At 46.5% G+C, this 23246-nt stretch overlaps 1 protein-coding gene and 1 long non-coding RNA gene across 16 annotated transcripts in view; one reads left to right on the forward strand and one right to left on the reverse strand.

Moving 5' to 3' along the window:
- LOC146584518 (uncharacterized) lies at positions 1-15879 on the reverse strand. The gene is made up of 4 exons (XR_014898184.1): positions 15701-15879; positions 5755-5865; positions 4076-4350; positions 1-2814 (listed from the first exon to the last, which is right to left on the reverse strand). It is a non-coding gene; the product is annotated as an uncharacterized LOC146584518 (long non-coding RNA).
- ZNF384 (zinc finger protein 384) overlaps positions 15648-23246 on the forward strand; it is a 23283-nt gene continuing 15684 nt past the window's right edge. For 2 of the 15 annotated variants that reach the window (XM_085324551.1, XM_085324555.1), the window contains exons 1-7: positions 15648-15705; positions 15818-15953; positions 16463-16511; positions 17434-17581; positions 20290-20356; positions 20510-20750; positions 21101-21431. In XM_085324551.1, coding sequence (XP_085180677.1) covers positions 17472-17581; positions 20290-20356; positions 20510-20750; positions 21101-21431 — 749 coding nt within the window. In that variant the 5' untranslated portion in view covers positions 15648-15705; positions 15818-15953; positions 16463-16511; positions 17434-17471. The other 13 variants (XM_085324556.1, XM_085324557.1, XM_085324559.1 and 10 more) reach the window with 13 other exon arrangements.

Here is a 23246-nt window from a genome sequence, read left to right on the forward strand (position 1 = left end):
TTTTCTGAATGTCAGAGGGACTTTATTTAATGTCTACAGCATGCACTGGTCAAGACTGCATTATGGCCTGCCCTGGCTGAAGAGATGGTTGATTTCCCAGTTAGGTTGCCTAAGGGAGGATGCCAGGACAAGCGCTCTGATCCTCTCATTCATCATCTGAGCCTTGGTAAAGTGACCCAGAAGGTAGGAACTTTCTAAGCCCTTCCTAACCTAAGGGACAATCTGTGAACTGTGTCCTCTGTTAGTAGCAGAGTACTCAGCCTAGCCAGGTTAGTGCACTGTAAACACAAACTGGTTTAGTTGAATGCATTCATTAACCAAAACATCAGTGCAACAGTCAGACACACCAAGAGTGGAAGATTTTGCCACTGTCATTAGATTGATTTGGACCCATTTGGCCACACCAGGATGAGTTATTTAAGCCTGAAATGTTTTCCTTCCAATGCCTTTTTCTGCTTTGCTAGTTCCTTTCTTGTGTGCCATATTGCATGTGAATAAACTGCGCAAATGAGGTCAGAAACTCAGCTTAGCATTACCCCATGTTTGCTAGACACACAGCAAAAACTGTAAGAGGTACAGAGGCATTATTTGCTCCTCTATAATGAGGTTCCTCTTCTACTGGGCGTCAGGGCCTAGGTGCAAAATGGAGGATCGAAAAGACTGTCCTGGGCAAATGTGGGTTACTTACAGCCACTTGGGTTGGCCAGCTTGTTTGTGGATAAAAGATATGGTGCAATAATTGTGAATGCAGCAAATGTAAAGGGAGAGAGAGATTTTTCCCTGTTAAGGAGGAGGGTTGGGATGAAATAACAGAAATGAGAGTAATCCTGCCTCTTCCAGGCTTTTGGTGACAGCGGAGGGAAAAAAAAAAAAAAAAGCCTAACTATGAGTTGCTGAAGCGATGAGGGGGGAAGAATAAGAGCGAAGACAGGAAAAGGCAGGGTGAAGAGTGAGTGAGCAGAACCAGAAATTGTGACCAGGATTAAGAGACTGGGCAGAAAGGGGACACAGGGTCAGAAGGGATCAAGGTGGATATTTAGAGCTAGAGGCCTTAAAAAGAAATGGGTAAATGAAGACAGAAGGCAGGTGAGGTGGGGGCTGGGAGCTCCAAGGTACCCAGGTGCTGCTCCCACAGCATGGTGAGGAGGGAGGGGGATGAAGATGCTATTGTATGTGCTCATGGCTYATCCCTTGCAGTTCAGAATCACTGCTTCAGTGAGGACAGAAAYTGAGATCCATCCATTCATCAGAAATGCAGGATTGCTCTGAAATGTAGGTCAAGTGGTCAGAGTGCATTCTGCAGGTTGAAAGGTTTCAGACCTCCTGATGTTCCCTGGGAAAGACGATTCCCACTTAATGGATGTGTTTGCCTTTTCTTGTCAGCTTCCTTTTTTAATGTTAGTTGTTCTGGTTATCATTTTCCAGGAGCTGAGAACTGTGTGATCTTATCCACAGAAGCACAAAGAACATGCACAGCGCTAGGACCACCAAAGATCAGGCTGTCAGAGTCTGCGCTTGGGCTTCCAGAGTTAGTATTTAGGCCTCTAGTCTTTGCACCCAAGGGGGAAGAGCAGTACCACTTGGAGTGACATATGCTGAGAGATGAATCCCTCAGACTCAGTGACGAATGCAGTAGAAAGCCCACAAAAAATGACCTATCAGGTGTTCCACAGCCACAGAAAGATGAAGCCAAAGATGCAGATGTGAAGGAGTGAGTAGTAGCATGATACAGTGAGCATCATCCTTTCTCTGTACCAGAGAGGCAACTGCCTGACGGAAAAGTAGTGCACATTTGTGAAATGATAGCATAAATCCAAGTATTTGTCCAGGGGGTGGATGAAAGAATGGACCGGTGTTTCCTGACTTCTGAGCTGCCTGAATGGTTGCTGTCATTTGTTTTCTTCTTCTCTGGTAATTGCACATTGTTTCTCTGCACAGCTCGCTGCACAAATGATTTCATGTACCCACCCGAGCTGTGCATTATTGCTTTTTTTTAAATATTCAAACTTTTATGTGAATCCATGTGATGTCTTATGCAAATTGCTTCTTATGTTACTGTGCCTGTTTGAAATTAATTTGAGTACGATCACAGCTCTGGCTCTGAAGCCATTGCTTAGACTGATCAGTCACCCAGCTTCTCTGATCCTTCCAGTTATCTCAGGAGCAGCAGCCTGAGCCTCCCCTGCTTGCCTCATCCTTGATCCACAGGCGACATCCGCTGGAAGTGACATAGCTTAGCTCAAGGTCACCTTCCAGGCCATTCTGCTGAGTTTACCAGTTAGTGTAGTCAGGGAAGAAGTATTTAACACGGAAGATGGGACATGGTCCCACCAAATGCATGTCCTAGGAGGGCCTGCAGACATACACCCACTAGGAGTGATTTTTAATCCCCACAGAGCCAGGCTACACTTTGACCAGTGATCTGCCATCCAGAGGCTCAGTAAAATGTCCTAAGGCATCTAGGTTCAGAAAAAAACACTGGTATTGCAATGTCAAGAATTAAACTTGCTTTCTGGAAAAGTTTTTCTTAAAGATCTGCCTTTTCTGGCATGGGATCTGCAGATACAGGCTCTACATACAGGTGCCCCATGTTCTTAAAAGATTAGATTCCATTAAAAACGCCTAGGAAAAACACCAGCCACAGACAGCAATACACTACCTAGATTAATCACTAAACAGATACAAGCCATTTCAGCAACATTCCTAATGCTAATTTTCCCTTTTTTCTTCTTCTTGGTTATGAGCTAGGCTTGAAACCCCTAACCTTCATCATTGAGGAAGATGTAGACGTCACTCCAGCAATGCCTTAATCTTCTATAAAAAAAAAGAGAGAAAAGGAACAGTCAGTCACAGAATTTGCTATAACTCCCATTTTATCCCCAGCTTACCCACTGAAACCTGGAATATTTCACAAAAGGATTTCTGCTTTGGACAACTGAGCACTGGCTGGTACCTAGTGACAGCATAGTCTGGGGTGACCAGAAGCCGCATGCTGTTTCACAGGGCTGCGGATGCTAGGCTAGACTCCACCTCTGGCCATGGGAGAGAGYAAGGCAGGAGGTGCTGCTAGGAGAGATGTTGCTGATTCACTCCAGGATGCAGCTGCATGTCCAGCCTGAGGCTGCACCAGAAGAACTACAGTCATCTTTCTCCTTGGCTCCAGTTCCTTGTCTCAGCACCCCAGGTTCGTGTCTTATGGCTCTTGGCTCTCAGGAGATTTCAGCAAGTGGCTCATGGGCTGGTTGGCCCCCAGCAGAGCCAGAGGTCATGGCTGCTTGGGGTTGGGCCTGGATCTGGGGAAACAGGACTGCCTCAGAGCCCAAAAGTGCCTAGCTCACAACGGCTTTCCTGGATTACAATATGAAGGAGCCCTCTTCTGTGCATCAGAAATCCTGTAATATCTACAAGAAGCCTAGCTGTCACCTCAGGTGCACGGGCATGGGCCTGCCTGTCACATATGGTTGACTCCAATTCCTGCACTAGCTCTCTGCTCGCAGAAGGCGGCAGTACTGCCTCTGGGATACATTTGTGCTCCCTGGATAATTACAGCCCTGTAGCACTCTGCAGCTTCCCTTGGGCACCCTTCCCATAGACCCAAACAGCTAGCATCATTCCCAGGCAAGCTCCAGGCATCCTTCTTGGCTTGTGCTGCATTAAGAGCAAAGATGTTACGAAAATGTCCTGCAATTACATAAGAAGAGAGGACTGACAGCCATTTCCCAGATCATGACAGGTAGCCCCATCGCATACTCCTACTCAGAGACTTCCTGACTGCAGTCTCAAACCAGACTCAATCTYCTTTCCTCATTGCTGCTATTCAAAGGGTGTTCCAGATCCTCACACTGTTGGGTAAGAAGTTTCTTCTAATTTCCAGCYTCAGTGTATTCATGGCCCAGCCTGTGATAACTTATTCTTGTGCCTTAAGTTTAAACTCAGTRACAAAGCCCTTTGATAACACAGAGTTAATGTTGCTTGATGATAGCACATTCCTTCCCAGAATATTGAGTTCATCAAAACTCCAATTTCTAGAAAAACAGGACATTTAAAATTAAGGTRCATGCCCAGACAACCTTACCTCCCATCCTCTGGAGCTGGCAGCTGTCGGGGGCTTGCCAGCTCTCCATCTGCATTCACTGCATCAGGTATAAAGCATTCGGCAATGAGTGAAGGGGAGCATTACTGGAGACACACTAAAGAATGCTGAGTGTAGTAGGAAGTGAGCAGGGGAGGGGATAGCAAGTCCTTTAGGGGTAGGTTGAGGGGCTGCCTGAGTCCAACCTCTGTGATGAAAAGCAAGGTGTTTCTGTCTACRGGATATCCAGGCAACTTCAATGCAGCGTGTTCAAAGACCTARGGAAATGATACGCAATTAGGACATCCTGGGGTAACAATTTCAGCAGGCATCCTCCTCTCTGCAATAACACTGAAAGAAAAGGTTTCTTGTAGGAGTCAGCTTATAAAAGTGCAACCACATGGCACCAGTCATCTGGGAAGAACAACAGTGTTCACTGAGGGCACTCCCTAATCCGTTTCAGTGCAATGTCACTGAGGCAGGTGAGAGGCATTTTCTATTTGCTGTTGCAAATGTAGCTAGTGCAGCAGATTTGGCTCTGCTGTAGTTGTGGAGGGCTCACATGCTTCCTGGCAGCAGCAAGCTGTTTGCCCTTTTATGCAGCTGTAGTCATGTTGCTTTGCCATGGAGGCTGTTGTGTCTGCAGTGAAGGATACCAGCTGGTTGCCATGAGCTTCACTCTCATCTTGCACTCTCCGTATTATGAACAYGGAATTAGGGCCAGGATTGCCAGCAGGGTCACAAAGATGCACAACAGACAAGGGCCAGGGCCCAAAATTTTGGCAGTTTTAATACATGGTGATTGCAGTAGCTTCAAGCATAGAAGAGAAGAGTGGTCAGAGTGGCTCTCACTTCATCTCCCTCCCTGACTCTCTATGCTGTTGCCATTTCCAGCTTATCTTTCTCTCACTGCATTAAACCATTAATGCTTTAAAAACTCCTATTGTGTAGAAAGTCATTTCTTATAGTCATTGCTGCTGGGTGCATCTATCCTAGGCAGTGCCTTACAGGAGGGTTAGCATGGAACGCAGCCACAGATCAGGTCCTGCCCTAGACAGGCTGTTCAGCACCCTTCTCTGCCACCAGGCTTTGTGTTGGGCTCTTGATGTCCAGCAGTTTTGGGGTATTGAGTAGCATTCTTTAAATATGTTGCCTACTTTCTGGAGTTTTTTACATGTGGACAGTCTGCAAGACCTTCGCTCTTCCTAGAATGGGCACTTTGCAGATCCAGAAGGGCAGTTCATCATGCTTACCGTGACAAATAGATGCAGATTAAAGGACCTAGTCTRGGGCAAGCTGGAATTAACTGTCAGCTGCAGGCCTGAAAGGCTCCACTCCAGAAAAAGGAGAGAGGGACCAAGCACAGAGCAATTTTTCAGGAGGCAGCTGCTCCCCAGGCAGAGCCAAAGCTTCTGTGACAGACAGATGCTCACTCTGTCTGTGAGGCTGGAGGAAACAAAACCCCAGGTGATTACAGTGCTGAAGACATTCCTAGAAAACACAGGAATCCTTGCTAAAATGAGGCCTGGCGATGACACAGAAGATTTTYTAGGAAATCTTGAGCATCTAGATGAGACTGATAACAGCCCTAAGGACATGGAGTTCATAACACTAGCTTGCCTCRGAGGAGAAGCCCAGCCAGAATTAGGAACAACAGGAACTTAAATCTGCAAAATACTCACTGCTCAGCTGACAACTCAGGCAGGAAACATGTTTCAGAGTCTCACATTCCTCAGGGCAGAAACCTGGCCACTTCTGGATCCCCAAATCAATATTCAAAGTCAGAGGTGCTCCTACATGGAAAAAAAAGTGGTAGTAATACTAGAGCACAGCTTCTGGGTCTACCAAGAGGTCCCAGGAATGAGTTCATAACTAYTCTGCTCATCCTGAATAGGGGAAAACTACCCGGAAACCATATTGCACTGTAAARCACCAGGAAAACAAAGACTGGGTCTATAAAACGAACAAAATACAGTGCTCCATCAAATGGACATATCATGTTCATAGACAGAGGCAGTTGAACCTGCTTATCTCGAAAACAGAAATATGAAATCCACTTCCTGGGAATGGCCCCTGGTRCGTGCCACCTTACCAGCCTCACCTGGGCAATGTCTCGCACAGCAGCAGTTAGACTGGGCTAAAACTGCACTGGTTGTTTGACAGAATGGGTGATCGCACATCACGATCCAGTCCTATGTCCTGGGCCTGTTTACTTAGTACGRATATAGCCACAGCTTTGGGGAGACCAACATAGGAGATGGTAGGCTGGATCTCAGCTGTGCCCTATTGCAACAAGGGTAAGATGTCTTCCCCATCCCAGGTGGAGGTGGAATGAGGGAAGGACCAGTTTGGCACAAGGAAGAAGGACATGGTGACAGAGAAGCTGTCTGTGACTTGCTCATCAGGAACTGTCACCTCCTGCCACATGATTACCCAGCTGCCTGGACCTTCCCTGTTGAGGAAACAGCAGAGTGCAGAGAGATGATATAGATTGAGAAGCAGTGGAAAGCTTGCAAGATGTGCTGTGACCAGGTAACACTACTGTTGCTGGGCTCTTTGCTAACTAGACCAGGAAGAGGACTATGGGGTGATTTGGGGAAATCAGAAGAAATATTCCCTGATGATGCTGTGAACACATCTGAARAATTACTTCCCTGAATATTACATTTATCTGAAACTTGGGCACCCTACCTAGAGGTATCTGTTCCAGATACTAGTAAAGCTTTGGGATACAGTAAAGAAAGGGACTGCAAGAGCAGCTGAAACCTGAAAGGGTGCCCAGAGTGACACAGCCAAAGCATGTAACTYTGAAAGCCTCTTAATTTGTCAGAGTCTGCAGTGAATCCCTGAGGTATTCATAAGATACAGGTTTGGTGTATATCTGACATTACAGACTGCTGCCATTGTAGCAGACCTTCCYTCCAAGCTTTTGGCATTTATTCAAGGCATTCCTGGCAGCCCCTCTTAGCCCAGGATACTGACCACAGACTGCTTTTGTAGCACTGCACTTATCCTGACCCTTTCTGCCTTCTTCCCCTTCAGCCTACCACAGCCCCAAGCCCCTCTCCTCTCATTTCTTTTCCCATCCCTTTCAGGTAGCASTTGCACATACGAACAAGCTTCCTCTCCAATAAATATGTCCTACAGGAAAAAAAAACCCTCTAAGATCAATTCGTTGGGAAGATCATGTTAGGCTGATGTAACTTCACTCTCTGACAGGATAACTGGCCTAATGGCTTGGGGGGAGAAGTAGTGGATGTGATATGTCTTGACTTTAAGGCTTTTGGTACACTGAAAAGCAAGAAGTTCTCACAAACAAACCGGGAAACAAACACAATCGAGATGAAATCGCCAGAAGGTGCATATCATGGCCAAAAAGTGTACACAACTGGTTTGGGAAGACTACGCTCTCAGAGCAGAAAGACATTTCCAGTGGGGCTGCAGGAATCAACAGATTCATTTTCATCAGCGAAAGTTTAAGCTGAATGGTAGGAAAAGCTATTTAACTATCCAGTAATAAAACACTGGACTCAATTGGCCTAGGGATTCCTGTCACTGGAGGCTGTTGAAAACAGGTTCAACAAATATCTGTCAGGGATGATCTGTGTTTACTTAATCWTGTCTCCGGGTCAGAAAGATGAATTAGATGATTGCCTGAGGTCTCGTCCCAATTTCATTTCCCTCAATTAAACTAAACAAACCTCAGAAATCATTGGCAGAAGCAAACCGCAGCAAGCTCTGTTCAGTGCTTCCCCTCCGCCCAGTCAGATGTTAGACTACAGCTAACTCTGCTGGGTAGAAACCAGTTCAGGACTCATTACCTGTCCCCCTGACTGCTGAAAACTAGCAGGATGAATCCTTTCAGCTCTGCTGTCCACGAAAGTACACATAGTCCATTTAGTTCAGAGGGCTTTTCTGCAGCTCTCCAGAGACCCAAATTTTTTTCAGGACATTGTTTTTTAATTTTGCTTCCTCAAAGGGCTTACAAGAGCTGGGTGTTACATGGGAGAAACACCAAGCAATTCCCAACATAGAGAACACAAGAGTTTGGCTTGATATCTTATCATATAAGAAAAAAAATTGCTGGGGGATGTAGTAGGAAAATGTGGGCTTGCGTTCAGCACCTCTTTTCTCATAACGCCATGCTGCTTGTCATGCTAACCTGCTTTGCTTTCCAAGGAGGTGCACCAATTTCAGGGAGAGGTAAATAAACACCTGGACTTTCAGGGATTTTTTTTTTTTTTTAATCAAACTCAGAAAAAGAAAGGGCCTCCCCAGCTCAATTATGGCTAAGTTGCTTCTCTTCTACAAGAGCTCATTTCACAGGGAACATCCCCACCTATTTCAGCCTTTTGCTAAGCTAAAGAAGCAAACTTTTGTCCATGTCCACTCACACTAGGAGCCGAAGAGAGGCATACAGACAGACACTGTTATTATGGCTCCTATGTGCCACTGCTAGTCTTAAGYCCACTTCCAAATATGGGTGACAAATTGTGTAGAGCATCCTAAATGAGATTAACGTAATGATCTCTTTAAGACTGTTGTCTTTGTGATCATGTCACATTGGTGCTTCATATGCATCCTGTGAATGATAAATGCACCCAGATCTGTCTTCTCTTCTGTCATTTCTAACCATTCAATCTCTGTGTAGAGCAGAAATTCCTGGTAACAGCAGTGAAGAACAGGATCTCACATTYATCTGTTCCAGTCTGTGAGTAATTCTTCTAAATGCATTTAATCAGCAAACTTCCTTTTCATGCTGCTTTTTTTTTTGCTGAGCTGGAGCCATTACTGTGAACAGAATTACTCCCAAGGCCAGTGACATTCCTCCACTGTGACAGTTCCCTTTTGACTCAACTCATCATCTCCCTGTCCCCAGTATTTTCCCCACTTTACAGTTCTCTTACTAATTCCTTTTGCTTCAGTTTATCTAGCTGCCTGTATCAAATGCTCTACCAAAATCCAGCCAGACTAGGTCAACTGTTTTTTGTTTTGTTTTGTTTTKTTTTCATCTGGGTAAGGAAAAGGAGGTAAAGAAAAGGATCAAGCACATATTGCTTTTGTTGATAAGCCCATTCTGTGATTCCAATTTTCACTTACTGCTGTGGCTTTAATTTTGTTTTCCTCTGTAATTTGTTCCTAACCTTACACTCTATTGAGACTAAACTAATGCTTTTGCAGCTGCCCAGTGTACTTTGTTTTTTCTCTTCCTGAAATATAGCTCCCTTTTTTTTCCAGTCTTGGAGTTCTTCCCTTGAAYTTGATGGATCAGCTGCAAATTTTTGCTCCCAAAACTGCAGTTTCCCTGGTCAATTTTGAAAAACAAATATAGAGGTGAGCTAGTGAGCTCCAGTTTTGATATGTTACAGCTTCTTAATTTTTATTTGTACTCTGATAGGATAACTTGCTTTACTCTACCCTCTCTTCTATCTTTTTCTCTCTCCTTTTTCATCATCTTCCCTTTTATCGAGAAATGATACGAAGCAGCTATCAAGATCCAGAGAGATACTTCCACAACACTCTGGAGAGCGCTGAAGGTGGCATGAGGAGCACGTCAGCCAAGCATCCACCACTGTGATCTAATTGTGTATTAAATGTTACAGTTTAGGCTAATGGAYTAAGTGGTTAGGGACAATTCTTAAGAAGCAGGAACCTGTGAAGTGACTGTAGAACTTCTGGATGAAATAAAGATCCCCTGAAAKGCATTATTATATATTCTGACTGCAAACAAACACACCTAAGCCAAGAATGCAAAGGAGTTGTTAAAGTTTCTCTGCTTTTGAAGACATTAAGGTGCGGAAGTGGGGGAAGACTCTTCTCATTAAGTTAAGTAGCATTTCTGTGGCTGCTGCAGTTCAGAAGAATTTGCATGTCACAGCTTAGGGGTCCCCCACAAAGCAAATGGATCTTCCTGTCCTTGGACCACAAATAGGATGGACTGAGAAGGATAGAATGTGGCAAGTCAACCGCAGAAAATTTGTTCTTGTGCAAGGACTTTACAGAGGCTAACATTGCTGTCATCGTAGCTGCGTTTTCACAAAATGAAACRGGCATGCTACCTTTTTGGCTTCCAGTTTTATGAACATACTGAGCATTTGTTCACAATGGCACAAACCAAGATCACTGACTCACAGAAAGATTTAAGTGGGAAGGGACTTCTAGAAGTCTCTAGCCCAATYCCCTGCTTGCAGCAGGGTAATTCCCAAACTAGATGAAGTAGCTCAGGGCCTTGTCCATGGAACTTCTCAACATCTCCGAGGGTGGAGATTCCCCAGCCTCTCTGGGCTCCTGTTCCATTGCTGAACTCCTCTCAAAGGGAAGAAGTCTTCTCCTTTATAGTCAGTTTCACTTRTTGCAGTTGTGCCCACTGTCTCCTGTCCTTTCTCTCCGTTCCCTTCTCAAAGTCTGGCTCCATCTTCTCTGTAACTTCCCTATATATATAAAGGCTGTCAGCAGTTGGATGCCTCCTCGGCCTTCATTTCTGCAGGCTGAACAAACCCAGTTCCTCCAGCCTTTTCCCTGAACATCATGTACTTCAGCCCTCCACTCTTGGGTCCTTTTGCTGTATTTGCTTCATTTTGTCAACATCCATTTTGTACTGGGGAGCCCAGCCTTGGACACAATCTTCCAGATGTGGCCTTGCCCCTTTCAAGTAACCTTTTCCCTTGATCTGCCAGCCACACTTTTGCTAACACAGCCCAGTTTACAAGGAGCTTTTATTGCTTTAAGGGTTCACTGTTGACTCATGTTCCAAATGCTTCTTGAGAGTTTTGTAGTGATCTGTTACAATCCATTTTGATTTAAGCCTTTTGGGGTTATTGCCACAGAGAAGCTATCATCCCACTGGAACAGTTTCTGCCTGTGCACATATGATATGCTTTTGGCTCTGCCCATGCAATGGAGATCCCCTTCAGGCACTTTTGATGGGATTGTGACTTTCGTCCTGTGCCGAATGCATTCAGGCACAGTCCCTCTGGCTTGTTTCCTGATACATTCAGTGATTTTTTATCCTCCTTCCAAATTATGGGCCTTGTATTCATGGTGCTGGCCAGAAAGTTCAGTAACTGACTGTGCTTACTTCAGCAGCAGACTAAACTCAGCCCGTAGCTAAGATTGATCAATCCCACAACACTCTTGAGTTATCAAGTTCCTGCCCAACAGGGACTGTGATGTCCCCAGGTCTAGAACAATCTACTTCTTTCAGCAAACAAGCATGGAACATTGTTACCTCTGCTTCAAATTCCAAAGTGTATCCTAGGTATTTAGTTCCTGCTCTTTGCCCTTAAGAGTGTGGATCCCACTATAAATGCAATGATTCAGGCAGGCCAGCATATGAAGGATAATGGAGACTGTAACTCTCAGTTACCATATATTTCTGAAACCTTAAACAACGCCAACCAGGGAAGCTACCAAACAGAGAAAGATGCACTCTATTTCCACGCAATGGAAAAAAAAATAGAAATGACATGCTGAAATGCTCTCTGCTGCGTGCTGCCAGGGGATTTAATCAGGCGATTGCCAAAGAGATGTCAGTTCCCTGACAGAGTGAGGACAATATGCCTTGTTGAGAAATGTACTCACATTATGGATTAAAATACCAGCTTCAGGATAAACCTAGTATTGTTCCACAAGCAGATGAAAATTTGGGCAAGAACGAACAGCCTCCATCCTTAAAATGGGTGTCACTATCTCATCACACTTTCCAAACACATCTTTTCCTCTCTGCCTACTGTTAACTACCTCTGGCTAATTCAGGTACCAATAGAGGCAACTTACTGAACACGTCAGGCCAGGTCTACTAGCCCTAGAAGCCAGCCCAGCAGGATCCCATGATACAAAACAACACCTATATCAATGGGGCAGCCACCACGAACAGCACAGTTTATACATGGACAACAGACAAAAGGTGTCTGAGGACACAGCATACAGTGGTGCTACAAGCAGGTGGTCTATAGCCATTACTGAAGGTCTAGGGATGGGCGTCCTGTGTTAAGGTGTCCAAGAAGGAAAGAGATGAAGAAATCAAGTGGGCAGAAAAAGAGGGGAAGAGCTTAGTGGGTCCATGAAGGCCAGATGTGACCGCAGAGGAGGTAACAAGGATGGGAGATGGAACAGCCAGCCAGTGTGGAGGTGTGTGCTTGTAGCCCTCCTGGGTCAAAACCATGTAGAAGAGCTTGTCACAAAAGTTGCAAGAGAGACAACTGCTGTCATAGCTGTTGTCTCAGCTGGCTTTCTCTACACATTTCCTTTTCTGAGCTTGCCATCAGCTGGTACCCTCAGAGGCAGGTAGGTACTCAGCTATGCTTCTTGCACGGCTCTGCTTCCTGSAGGGAGGTCCTGCTAGCCTCCAGCTACCTTCCCCTCCAGAGCTCATTTACCTCATGCAGCTGTTTTTATATTGCTGCTAGATGATTTTCTTGTCACACAATTTTAAACCTCTCTGCCATCCCTTTTCCAACTGGCAGCTTAGGCTGGTCTGCCCGCACCTTTGGCACACATAGCCCTTGGCTGAACTCCGGAGCTGGTGCAGCACTGCCATCTCTCCTCACACTGCATCAAGCCCTGAGATGGTATGCTCTCTGAACGATAAGAAATTGTACAGACTGGAGACTCCATCAAACATAAGTTATCTAAAGAAATGAAGCAGTCTGGAAGCAGCCCTTGACCCTGGGGGACTTGCTTTTTTAGGGGTCTGGCTCTGGCTGGCTGGCAAGCAGAGCTTTCATGTCATTTCTGCCAACCCTGATCCTCCTATCCCCAAAAGGAGCCATTATAACTGAGGATACCTGGATTTTTATCACCATAGTCCTCAATCTGCCACAGAATCACAGAACAGTTGAGGCTGGAAGGGACCCTTAGAGATTGTCTAGTCCAACCTCACAGCTCAAGCAGGGTCACCTAGAGCAGGTTGCCTAGGATCTTGTCCAGATGGCTTCTGAATATCTCTCCGAGCATAGAGACTCCATAGCCTCTCYGGGCAACCTGTTCCAGTGATCAGTCACCCTCATAGTAAAATAGTCTGGCTCAGCTGACAGATGTTATGAAATGCCAAAAGCTCTAAGAATGCATGTGAAGGACACAGGCACACCTCACCTGGGAGAAATGTGCAATGGAGGCCAAGATGCACTTTACTATTGAGGAGAAGGCACAAGGACAGGCAGGATGGGACAACAGAGAGTTAGCAAAAAAGGTGAATAGATCAGCTGTACTCTCCAGAGAAACACACCTGTGTTTCTTTTATTTTGTCTCCCTCTAGGGAAAGGAGATAAGAGAAATCAAATATCTGTGACAGATGTTAGTCACACTGCCTCATGTGCTACTGAAGGGTGCTTGACATTGGGGGTGGGGAAGGAGCATAAAGCTCTAGGCATAGTAAAAAAAAAAAAAAATCAACCACTTTATCCCAATCCTCAGCTGGCAATTAGGACTTTAGCTTATCTGGCATAGAATGTTTTGACAAGCTCTCTCAGTTGCCAAGTCTAAGCCAGCCTTCCTTTTTGAGCAGACTTTGTCTTATTTCTTTCTAGGCAGCACGTAGAGAGGAAAGAGGAGAGCTGAAAGGCTACMGAGGACACTGGGACAAAGAAGAGGCAAAGGAGACCAGATTTCCTTTTCCAAGGCGTGACATTGAATTCATTTGCTGTGTTGCAGAATAAGGAGAGAAAGGTTACCTTCAGAGGTGATCTGACAAACAAAAATAATTACATAAAGAAAAAAAAATGGGGATTTGTGAATATTCATGAGCAAGTCAAAAATCCAAAATTAACRAGGAAATCAATTACCAAACTGATTAGACTGCCAACTCCTTTTATTTAAATAAATCAACAATTGCCTTCATGTGACTTCTGCTGAAGAATGCAGAGCTAATCCTGACTCCTCCCAGGAGGAATTTTTGCGTTGTCTAGGATGACCCCAGCACCTTTTGAAATCAAACAGGCACTGCTAATCAAGCAGCCTGCTTTTCAGCCACCAGGAGATTTCCCATTGCCCAGTGCTCCGGATTTTGTGGTTTCATGATCGCCTGAGCCAATCTAACCGCTGGCTGCTATAGTTGTGCTCTCCCTGGTCCCACCCTCTTACTCATGCTGACTCTGAAGAGCTGTTCCAGCATGCCAAACTGGCAGAAAACTCATTTAGCAATTAAAAGAAAAAAAAATGAGTTTTTTCCTAGGTCAAAGTACTGAAATGGCTCAGCTAAATGCCCAGTGAGCAACGACACAGGTGAGGAATGCAACCTAGCCTAACTTGGAAGTTGGATCAAATGCTGAAGTTAACCCTGCTATGAGTAGTGGAAAGCAGTAAATGACATCTAAAGGTCGCTTTCCACCTGAACTATTACATGAGACTCAGGCAGGGCAAAACTGCAACAGCCAGGTTGGCTTAACAGTCTTGTGAGGTGGCTCTAATTTTTATCTGCGCCCTCTTCCCCAAGAACAGCCTCAGGCCTCTCCTGTGCCATTGCCAAGGCTCAAGAGACCCACTGCTGCTTCCAGCACAGTAACTTGTGCTGCACAGTAATGTGAATGGTAGTGCCATGAAAAAGATCAGCAGGAGACTTTCAACCCAAACGTAGGTGAGTTTTATCTGTTAAACTACATTCTCAGATTGGGGCTACAGGCCCCTCTGTGGTCATGTCAGGATTCAGAATAAGCTGTGAATGATTACAAAGGAGAAAAGTGGTATTTGCRTGTGGTTATACTGATCTAATGCCTTGCAGCTATGGCATGCAACTTCACGGCCCTGCTCCCCCCTTTCCTACAACGCTCCTCTGACAGAGATGCCCACTTCACCTCCGACATAACACCTGCTTGCCAGAAGTCCTTTCTGCTRGGCCAGTGAGACAAACTTGTTTGGCACCTAGGCAGGGAAGTGGCAGAGCCAGCACCAGAGAAGGGTCTGGAGGAACGGCCTCACGCAGTGGCAGCAACAAGCCAGTCACTGCGCAGCTCAGTGCCACCAGGCCATCCAGCCACTCATTCCTGCCCTCCTGCCCCTTCCCTTGCGCTGGGCTCTTCGCTAAGCCATCACGACACACGCACAGCTAGCAGAAAACCCACCCAACCCGAAGGGAGCGCTCTTCGCCCGTCCGGCGGGCTCAAACATCCCCGAGGCCGCCCGCAGGGAGCGCGCAGCAACGCGCGGGCGGCAACGGCAGCGGGCGGCAACGGCAGCGGGCGGCAACGGCAGCGGGCGGCAACGGCAGCGGGCGGCCCCCCAAGGCCTCGGCCGGCAGGCCAGGGCAGCCAGGCTGCGACCACCGCCTGGGAGCCTTCACGCCTGCCCAGGAACTGCAAACGGCCTTGGGGGCAGGCCAGCGCTACACCTGCGGCCGGCGGCGGCGCCCGCTCTCCCTTCCCTGCTGGGGACCGCCAGGCTCTGCCGCGAGGCCGGGCACCGCCCGGGGCCGCGCCCGCGGCCATTCACCAGCGGCTGCTCATGAATATTCACGAGCGCTCATGAATATTCACGCTGCGGCTCTCCCACACCGCACACGTCACGCCGGGGAGTCACCCTCGGCCGGAAGTGGCCTCGCGGCCGGCCTTGGGAACCCCGCGCGCCCTCCCCTGTCGGCACAGCAACTTCCGCCCTTCCTCCAGCCCGAGCTCCCCGCGCGCCGGCGCCTCGTACTTCCGGTAAGCGCGCGCCCACGTCGCCCCCCGGCCCTCGCACTTCCGGCCCCGGCGCGGCCGCTCGCGGCGCAGCCGCCGCTCTGCCGCGCTCCCGCCGACGGGAAACGTGCCGCAGGCCGGCGGCTGCTGCCGCTCCGCCTCTTTTTCAAGCAAAGCCGCCGATGACGCCGTTCCGTTCCGCTCCGCGCCCCGGAAGAGCTGAGGCACGCCCCGCCTCTTGACCCGGAAGCGACTCGGCGCTCCTCTTTCCGGTGAGAAGGCCGCTGCCGCCGCTGAAGTCGGGGTTGGGGTCGCCGCCGGGGGGTGGTGCGCGGTAATGTGCTGGGTGGYGGGTGGGGGAGAGGGGAGAGCCGGGGAAGGGGCACTTCCGGGGCCGCAGGGATCCGGAAGCGGAAACGGAGGGGGGTGTTGGGCTGTCTGTTCGGCCGTCCCGGTGTCTGGTGCAGAGCGCGGCCGAGGCGCGCTCCGGGCCGGCCCCACGCCTCGCCGCGGCCTCTGCATCGCGCCCCTGGGGGCCGAGCGGAGCGGCGAGCTCCCGTCCTCGGCCACCGCCGCCGTGTGCGCGCGAGGCCCCGCGGGGGGAGGTGGGTTCAGGCCCCCCCTCCGGTCTCGGCCGGGTCCGTGGGAGAGCGCCTTCCCCCCGCTATGGCCGCTCCCCCGAGGGTTGGATGTGGCCGGCGGATGCGGGGGCCCTGCCCTGCGCCGCCCGCTGTCATGCAGGCTCCCAAGTGCCCCTGTAACCCTGGCGGTTTGTTTGCAGAGACTGCCCCGGAAGGAGGAGAAATGCAAGAGGAGGGAGAGTGAGAGGGGTAAGGAGCTCCCGGAGCTGTGTGAGTGACCCCTAACCCCCTGCCTTTGCCCCMGGTGCTCAGGCTGCCCCAGCGCATGCATCGAGTTGGGGGAGTGGGCTGCAGGTCACAGCGTTTGGGACTTGAAGTCACATGGGCTTCAGGGCGTGGGAGAAGGGACTGACTGTCTGGAAGGAATTCAACTGTAAGGTGTGTGGAGTACGTACCCTGCCAGGCATCTGTTTCCACGGCGGCTCAAGTAGCTGGGGTGGTGGCTGTGCATGTGTCAAKGAAAAACACTGAGATTGTTCCAGCCCTTGCGTGTGGGCTTGAGACTTTGCATTTGAGGTATGCCTCGTGTGGTTTTTTCTTTCTCCCCTAAAGATGTAGTAGTACTTGGCTTTTCTGTTGCTTATGAGCTTAGTGGAGACACTTTTGCATTTGATCTAGTATCTYGTATGGCCTTCAGCATCAATAGTATTTTTCAGCAATTAAGCCTAAAAACTCTTTGTTATTGAACAAAGATCTAGGCAGATACAAAGCAACATTTTAAATCATTCTTGAGTGTCATATTCAGGGCTTTTTCTCAACTAAAAAGTCTATACTGAATGGAAAATATAAGCTGGGTATGTGGAGAATAAGGAAAACATATTAAAAGTAAATCTTTAAATACCTGCATATCCATCTTTAATTATACCTTCCAGAAACACAGCCTCTACCTTGCTGTATACTTGCATATGCTTTTATCTGTGTGTTTATGATTAAAGTGATGACCTGCAAAGAAGTATAAGTCCTGCACGTTAAATATGTGATTCTGTGAAGTACTCTGAGAGCTAAACTTCAGATTCCTTTTCCCTTGTGAGTTCTCTAGTTCACTTGGTTGTTTATTTGGTGTATGTAAATTTGTAGTGTATACATAGAAGGTGTTTCTGGTTTATATCAGGAGGGTACGTTGACATCTATCTGATACTAGACTGGTGAATGGGAAGAAGGTCTCATCTCTGGCCTGTTTATGGAAGCTGGGATGATGAAGGCACTGCAGTGGGAACATGCTGTGATACAGGGTTGAAGCTCCAGCCCATATATGATAGGTATAGCAATTGGAAGGGTTACTTTCAGGGTTCTGGTAAAGTAAGTGTGAGCTGTATTAAAGTTGGGGCTGTGAATAGGGGTGCATGTTTATAAAATATCCTATAACTGAGACTGGGAAAGGGAAGGGGTGGCTGTGGGTATTAAGACAGTAGCTTGGTGGAGGAATCTTATCTTTGTTTTCTCCCTTTGGAAGATTGGCATAATAATGAGATTGCATGAAAACTTCAATTCTTACACCATTTCTCTTTTCTCTTCCYATTCCTTTAACTTCATTGGACTTAAATCTTTCAAACTGATTATTGAGGTCTGGTATCTGCTCAAGAATGAAGATTTTTTGGATGGGGAAATGGATTCTAAGAGAGTTTAATGAGAACAGCGTAGTCATTTTCCGAGAATCAGTACAAGGCTTTCTTAACATATGTGTTTTGTAAACTAAGCAAACAGAAGTTAGGTGCTTGGTGAAGTTCTAGTAGGAAACTAGACAAAGACAGGAAGCAAATGGTGTCCTAGCCTATGTTGGTTTAGATCTTAGAATCTGAAAATGGATTTGCCTTTCGTATCTTGTRCTCTTCAAATGAGAGGATTGTTGTGAGATTTTTATTTAAATTGGCATCTTTCTGTTTGATTGAATGGGAAACTTYAGGAATTAAAGGAAATCAGGAAGAATTAAAAAAAAATTTGAATATGCATATGATTATTATATGAGACATTTTTCTATAGAATCAGTTTCACTTTTTTAATGTGGAAGCTGAGCAGATAGAGATTTAYTTGCTAAAAAAGCAAAGAACAAGAACAACAACAAAAATTCCTTGACATTCCAAGCAAAAAACGCTTGGTTTAGGAGRTGCTCAACTGTCAAGGAATGTCTTATCTCTTCATTTATGTCCATCCTGTGGAAGAACAAGCCCTACAATTAAGAGTATTACATACACAGGACCTTGCTGTAGGCAAAGTATAGAATGTATTTGGCTCAGTGAAGAAAGTAAATGAAGGAAGGTAAGATTTTTGCCCCATCTGATTCGGCCTGAATCACAGCAGTGTAAATCCAGAGTAATTCAGTCAATCAGCTGGCAGTGTGACCATATGCCACTAGTATAAGCAAATAATTCATCCTTAAGCATATTTGTTGGTTGGTTTGATGAGGCAGGCATACTTAGCTCTGTTGTTCCATGAGCAATTCATAAAAATAAAATTAACAGGTGATTTGGTTCACTTAAATACTGGTCCTCTGCATAGAGGAAAATTATCTTTCCATTTTGTCACACAGGCAACAGTTTCACATGCATTTATTCTATTTGAATATGCTTCCAGAAAGTAACTATTTCATGTTACTCAGGGCATTCTCCAYGGTTTATCTGATGACTGAGGCCCTTCAGAAACAGTATTTGTTAATTAGACTACTACTATATGATAACTGAAGTAGAAGTGGAACAATTTGCAGATAGCTGCATGAGAAACCTACAGTGCTTGATTTCATTAAGTAGCTTACTCTGCTAGTCATAATGTTCTCTATTTTATCTACCGATTTTGCCATATTTGTTCAGGGATGGGTGCATCTTCTGCTCTAGAAAATATTCTTTTCTGAATTTCTTTAATTTATGACTGACATTTGCGTAAGTGTTGTAGGCTTTGCTAGCTAGTAATACTGCACAAATGAATGGTCAGATTGGAATGGAAAAGAGTGAAATATTAGGTTTCTTCTTCAGCTGGATATTCTTGAAAATATTACACTTCTGTCTTCAGAGAGATGTTTTTCAGTGTCTAACCAGTCCTCTGACTGCACAGAGTTGAGATGAAGCAGTGGGCATCTGACTGAGGAAAGAATCTTACAGAGTCTTATGCCAAAGACAGGGATGAAATGGGCAATACAAAGCCATGGCTTTATCTCACTTGGAAATAGGGTGTCTTGGGCACAGAGTAGTCAGGTTGCTTTCCCACTGTATAGTTTTGTTGGATGGGAGTGAAGAGGATACTGTCTGTCAGGAATCTTGAGTGGCATTTCCTGTTTTTTTTGGGGGGGGGGGTTAGAGTGGTTAGAGCAGTGGGCAATAGAAAGTTAGGAGCCTTATGTTTTTTACTTCTTAATCTGCTGTGGCTGTCTGTATCTCAGGCAAGTTTGCTTYCCTCTTTCTTTCTGTCTTTCTTTCTGTGTAACATAATGCCAATGTCCCCTTGCTGCCTCCGGGTCCTTAGCATTGAGCTGGGGTGGAAGGGCAGGCAGGGTCCAGACTTCTCACCACTTGTGGGATCAGACTGTYTGTGTCAGTGAAAAATGATTTTCAGCTGTGTTTGCCTGGCTGCAAATGCACAGACTTCTTCATTAATGTACTTGCACTTGGGCTGATGGTAATCAAAATTTTTGAGGTGTTTCGGGGCAGATGTAATCAGGCACTATTTTGCATGGAAGTCTGTGGGCAAGAGGCATTTGAGAGGGACCTGAGCCTCTGGAAATGGCAGACATGASTTTTTTCCCTTGGAAAATACAGGAATTGGGCAGACAGCTTGAAATTGGGGAGAAGTTGTTCAAGTAAGAAAGGGTGGAGGGGATAAAGGAACTGTCACGGCATTAGACTAAGCCGGTTCCCTATTGGAGTCTCTTTGGGTTTAATGTTCCTTTTGTGTGTGTGTGTCTGTCTGTCTGTCTTGTCTTCATTCTCCTCCATTCCTCTTCCCTTCCCCCCTTCTCTTCCCCCCTGCGCCCAGCTAGGATGGAAGAATCTCATTTCAACTCCTCCCCGTACTTCTGGCCAGCGGTGCCCACCGTCTCGGGACAGGTAAGATCTTTGTCTTCCAACCTATTATGCTGGTCTTGCTTCCTGTTAGAAGTTCATGTGTGATAAGTGTTTCTGTCATGTTTCTTGCTCAGCCAACTGCTGGGAAGAGGCTGCACCGMAGTATTCTAAAAGCCGTTCTTCCCACCTGTTTAGATTGAGAACACCATGTTTATTAACAAGATGAAGGAGCAGCTATTGCCCACAGAGAAGGGCTGCAGCCTGGCTCCCCCCCACTACCCTGCCTTGCTGACAGTACCCACCTCTGTGGCTCTACCCACTGGTATCTCCATGGACTCGGACACCAAGCCAGAGCAGCTGACACCACACAGCCAAGCCCCTGTGACTCAGAACATCACTGTGGTACCAGTGCAGTCTGCTGGGCTCATGACAGCAGGTAGGGGGTTCCAAAGAGCTGTGGGACAATATGAAGGAGACTCCAGGATGGGAAGGGGATGGGGAGTCCTGGAGAATCCTTGGGGGACATTAGATTAATCCTAGCCTTATTGATGGTGTGGACTGTCTTGGCCCTAGGCATGGATTCACTGTGACTCTTTAGACATTCTTGACACATGGATGTTGACTTCCAGCAGTGTAACCTGGGGATATTTGGAGGAAGGGCAAGCTACTCTGTTCATTTGCATTGTGATCRAAAGTAGATGCATAAAGTTTACTTCTTTGAGTTGAAGAGGTTTGAAATAGTAAGAGATATAATACCTGACTTTTTCCATCTTTCTCTGTTTGCAGGTCCTGGTCTGGTGATAACCTCCCCATCAGGTTCTCTGGTGACCACAGCATCCTCTGCCCAAACCTTTCCCATCTCAGCCCCCATGATTGTCTCYGCACTACCCCCTGGCTCCCAGGCAGCCCTCCAGGTGGTACCAGATCTGTCCAAGAAAGGGACAACCACCCTCTCTGAAGGTGCTGGGGGTGGTGGGGGTGGGGGAGTTGCCCCCAAACCACCCCGGGGCCGGAAGAAGAAACGATTGCAGGAGTCGGGGCTGCCAGAGATGAGTGATCCCTTTGTGCTGTCAAACGAGGATGATGAGGACCAGCACAAGGATGGCAAGACGTACAGGTGGGGAGCAGGGTTCAACCATGGATGTAACATTGCATGGGGATGGGGGTGTATTTCACCCTTCGGAGGGTTGTATGGGGAAGAAAAGATCTGTACCTCGTCCCTGAGTATAGAAACTTTCTGCTGCACAAGGAGTTTAGTTTTCTTTCTAATTGGAAATATTTGCAAGCCTGTGGGTTGTCCCCAAATGAGGAATCTCCTTTTTAGTGGACAATCTCARTTTCCTAAATATACAGATATTAATGCTACTAAGTCAGTTAATGACCAAGATCTTACAGGGGTTGAGCCATATCCTTAATATCACAGCCAGGTGCTCTGGCTAGTGTACTGCAAAACACAGTACTGTTGGGTGTAACTGGAGCACTTCAGATATAGGTGGGAGCCCTAGTGTGCCTTGCTGCCCCTGAGCTAGAGCTCCAGACTGTGCAATGCAAGTGCTACAAACTGGAGGCACAGAGCAGGGAGTGAACTGTGGTGGTGTGTCTGCTCCCATATGCATTGCCGCTTGTGCTCTCCTGTTTCRGCATTCCCCCCAAAACAGAAAAAAAGTATATTTCTGAATTAGATATAAAGGCAYTTCTGAGCCTTCAGGGTATCAAATAAGAGGGGGGAAGAGTTCTGAGCCCTGAGGTTGGCTTTCTGACCTTGGAGGGATGTGGCCCGAGTTTGTAAGTGAGTGGTAGCAAAGAGGTTAGTTAAGGAGAAGTACTGGAGGATAATGAGTATGGGTGTTTTTGAGAAGGTGGGAACTGGACAGAGCAGAGGAATGCTAGGAAAGAAATGTGATGGACCGTGTTGGTTGGGAAGTGGGAGCATGTATGGGTGATTTAGTGATGGGTATTTCAGAGGGCTAATGAAGATCAAGAAGAGACAAGGGAGTAGCACAACAATAAAGTTTCTCCTGTTCTGCCCTTTGCACGTAGGCAGATTGAAACAGAAATAGGAGATTGTCCCCAGTTCTTCTCACTTTCCTACTGTGTGCCCATTATTCCTTCTGAAAGTTTCCCTTTTGCCAACCTGGACTTTTTTTTCCCCCAGATTTAATTATGTTTCTCAGATTAAGTCCGAACAATATGGAGGTATTTATACAGAATCAGTGCATCCATTGCAGGGTTTGTATTATTTTTAGCTATAACATTTCAAAAAGGTTTACATTTTTAAATCAAYACAGTTAAATGGGTACAAAGCCAGACTTTGGATCAGCCTTTTTGTTCCCTTACCAGTGTCCCAGTTTTTCCACTTTGAAAATATAATCAGCGTATGGTGAAGAGGGGTGGGAGTGTTAGGTAGCTTGCTATGTGTAATCCCACCATTTATTTTGGGCCCTAGCCACAATTCCGCACTAGTCAAGCTGCTTACAGTCTGGGTTGCTAATTAGGTTGTTAAATATTTATTTACAGGGGACACAATTGGCAGTGAACACTAGAATTAAAGCTGAACGAAGGCTTAATTATAGCTCCTTGTTTACTTGCAAATTTGGAAAAAAAATACCCATGACCAGGTGTAGTGACTCAGCAGAAACTTCATGAACACCARTAGTCTATGTAACAGCTCATGAAAAAGTCTTAACAAAAAAAGGCAAACGAATTTATATGTAGGAACATATGATCAGGAAAATTTCCTGTGTTCACATTTAGTCTGAATGTGGTGCCTCTGCCTCTTCCTTTAGCCCCTGTCCCAAGCAGATCTTCCTCTGAGCAGTGTTAAGGTGGAAGATAGCTAAACTGAGATTTACTGAAGATCACCAAGTAGTACTTCTGTACTTCTGCCTTCATTGGTGGATGCCTTCCTTTTGGCTGRTGCTTTTCATGTGGA

This window comes from Rhea americana, unplaced genomic scaffold (assembly GCF_003343005.1).
Source record: "Rhea americana isolate MKP2758 unplaced genomic scaffold, rheAme1 scaffold_92, whole genome shotgun sequence".
Lineage (NCBI taxonomy): Eukaryota > Metazoa > Chordata > Aves > Rheiformes > Rheidae > Rhea > Rhea americana.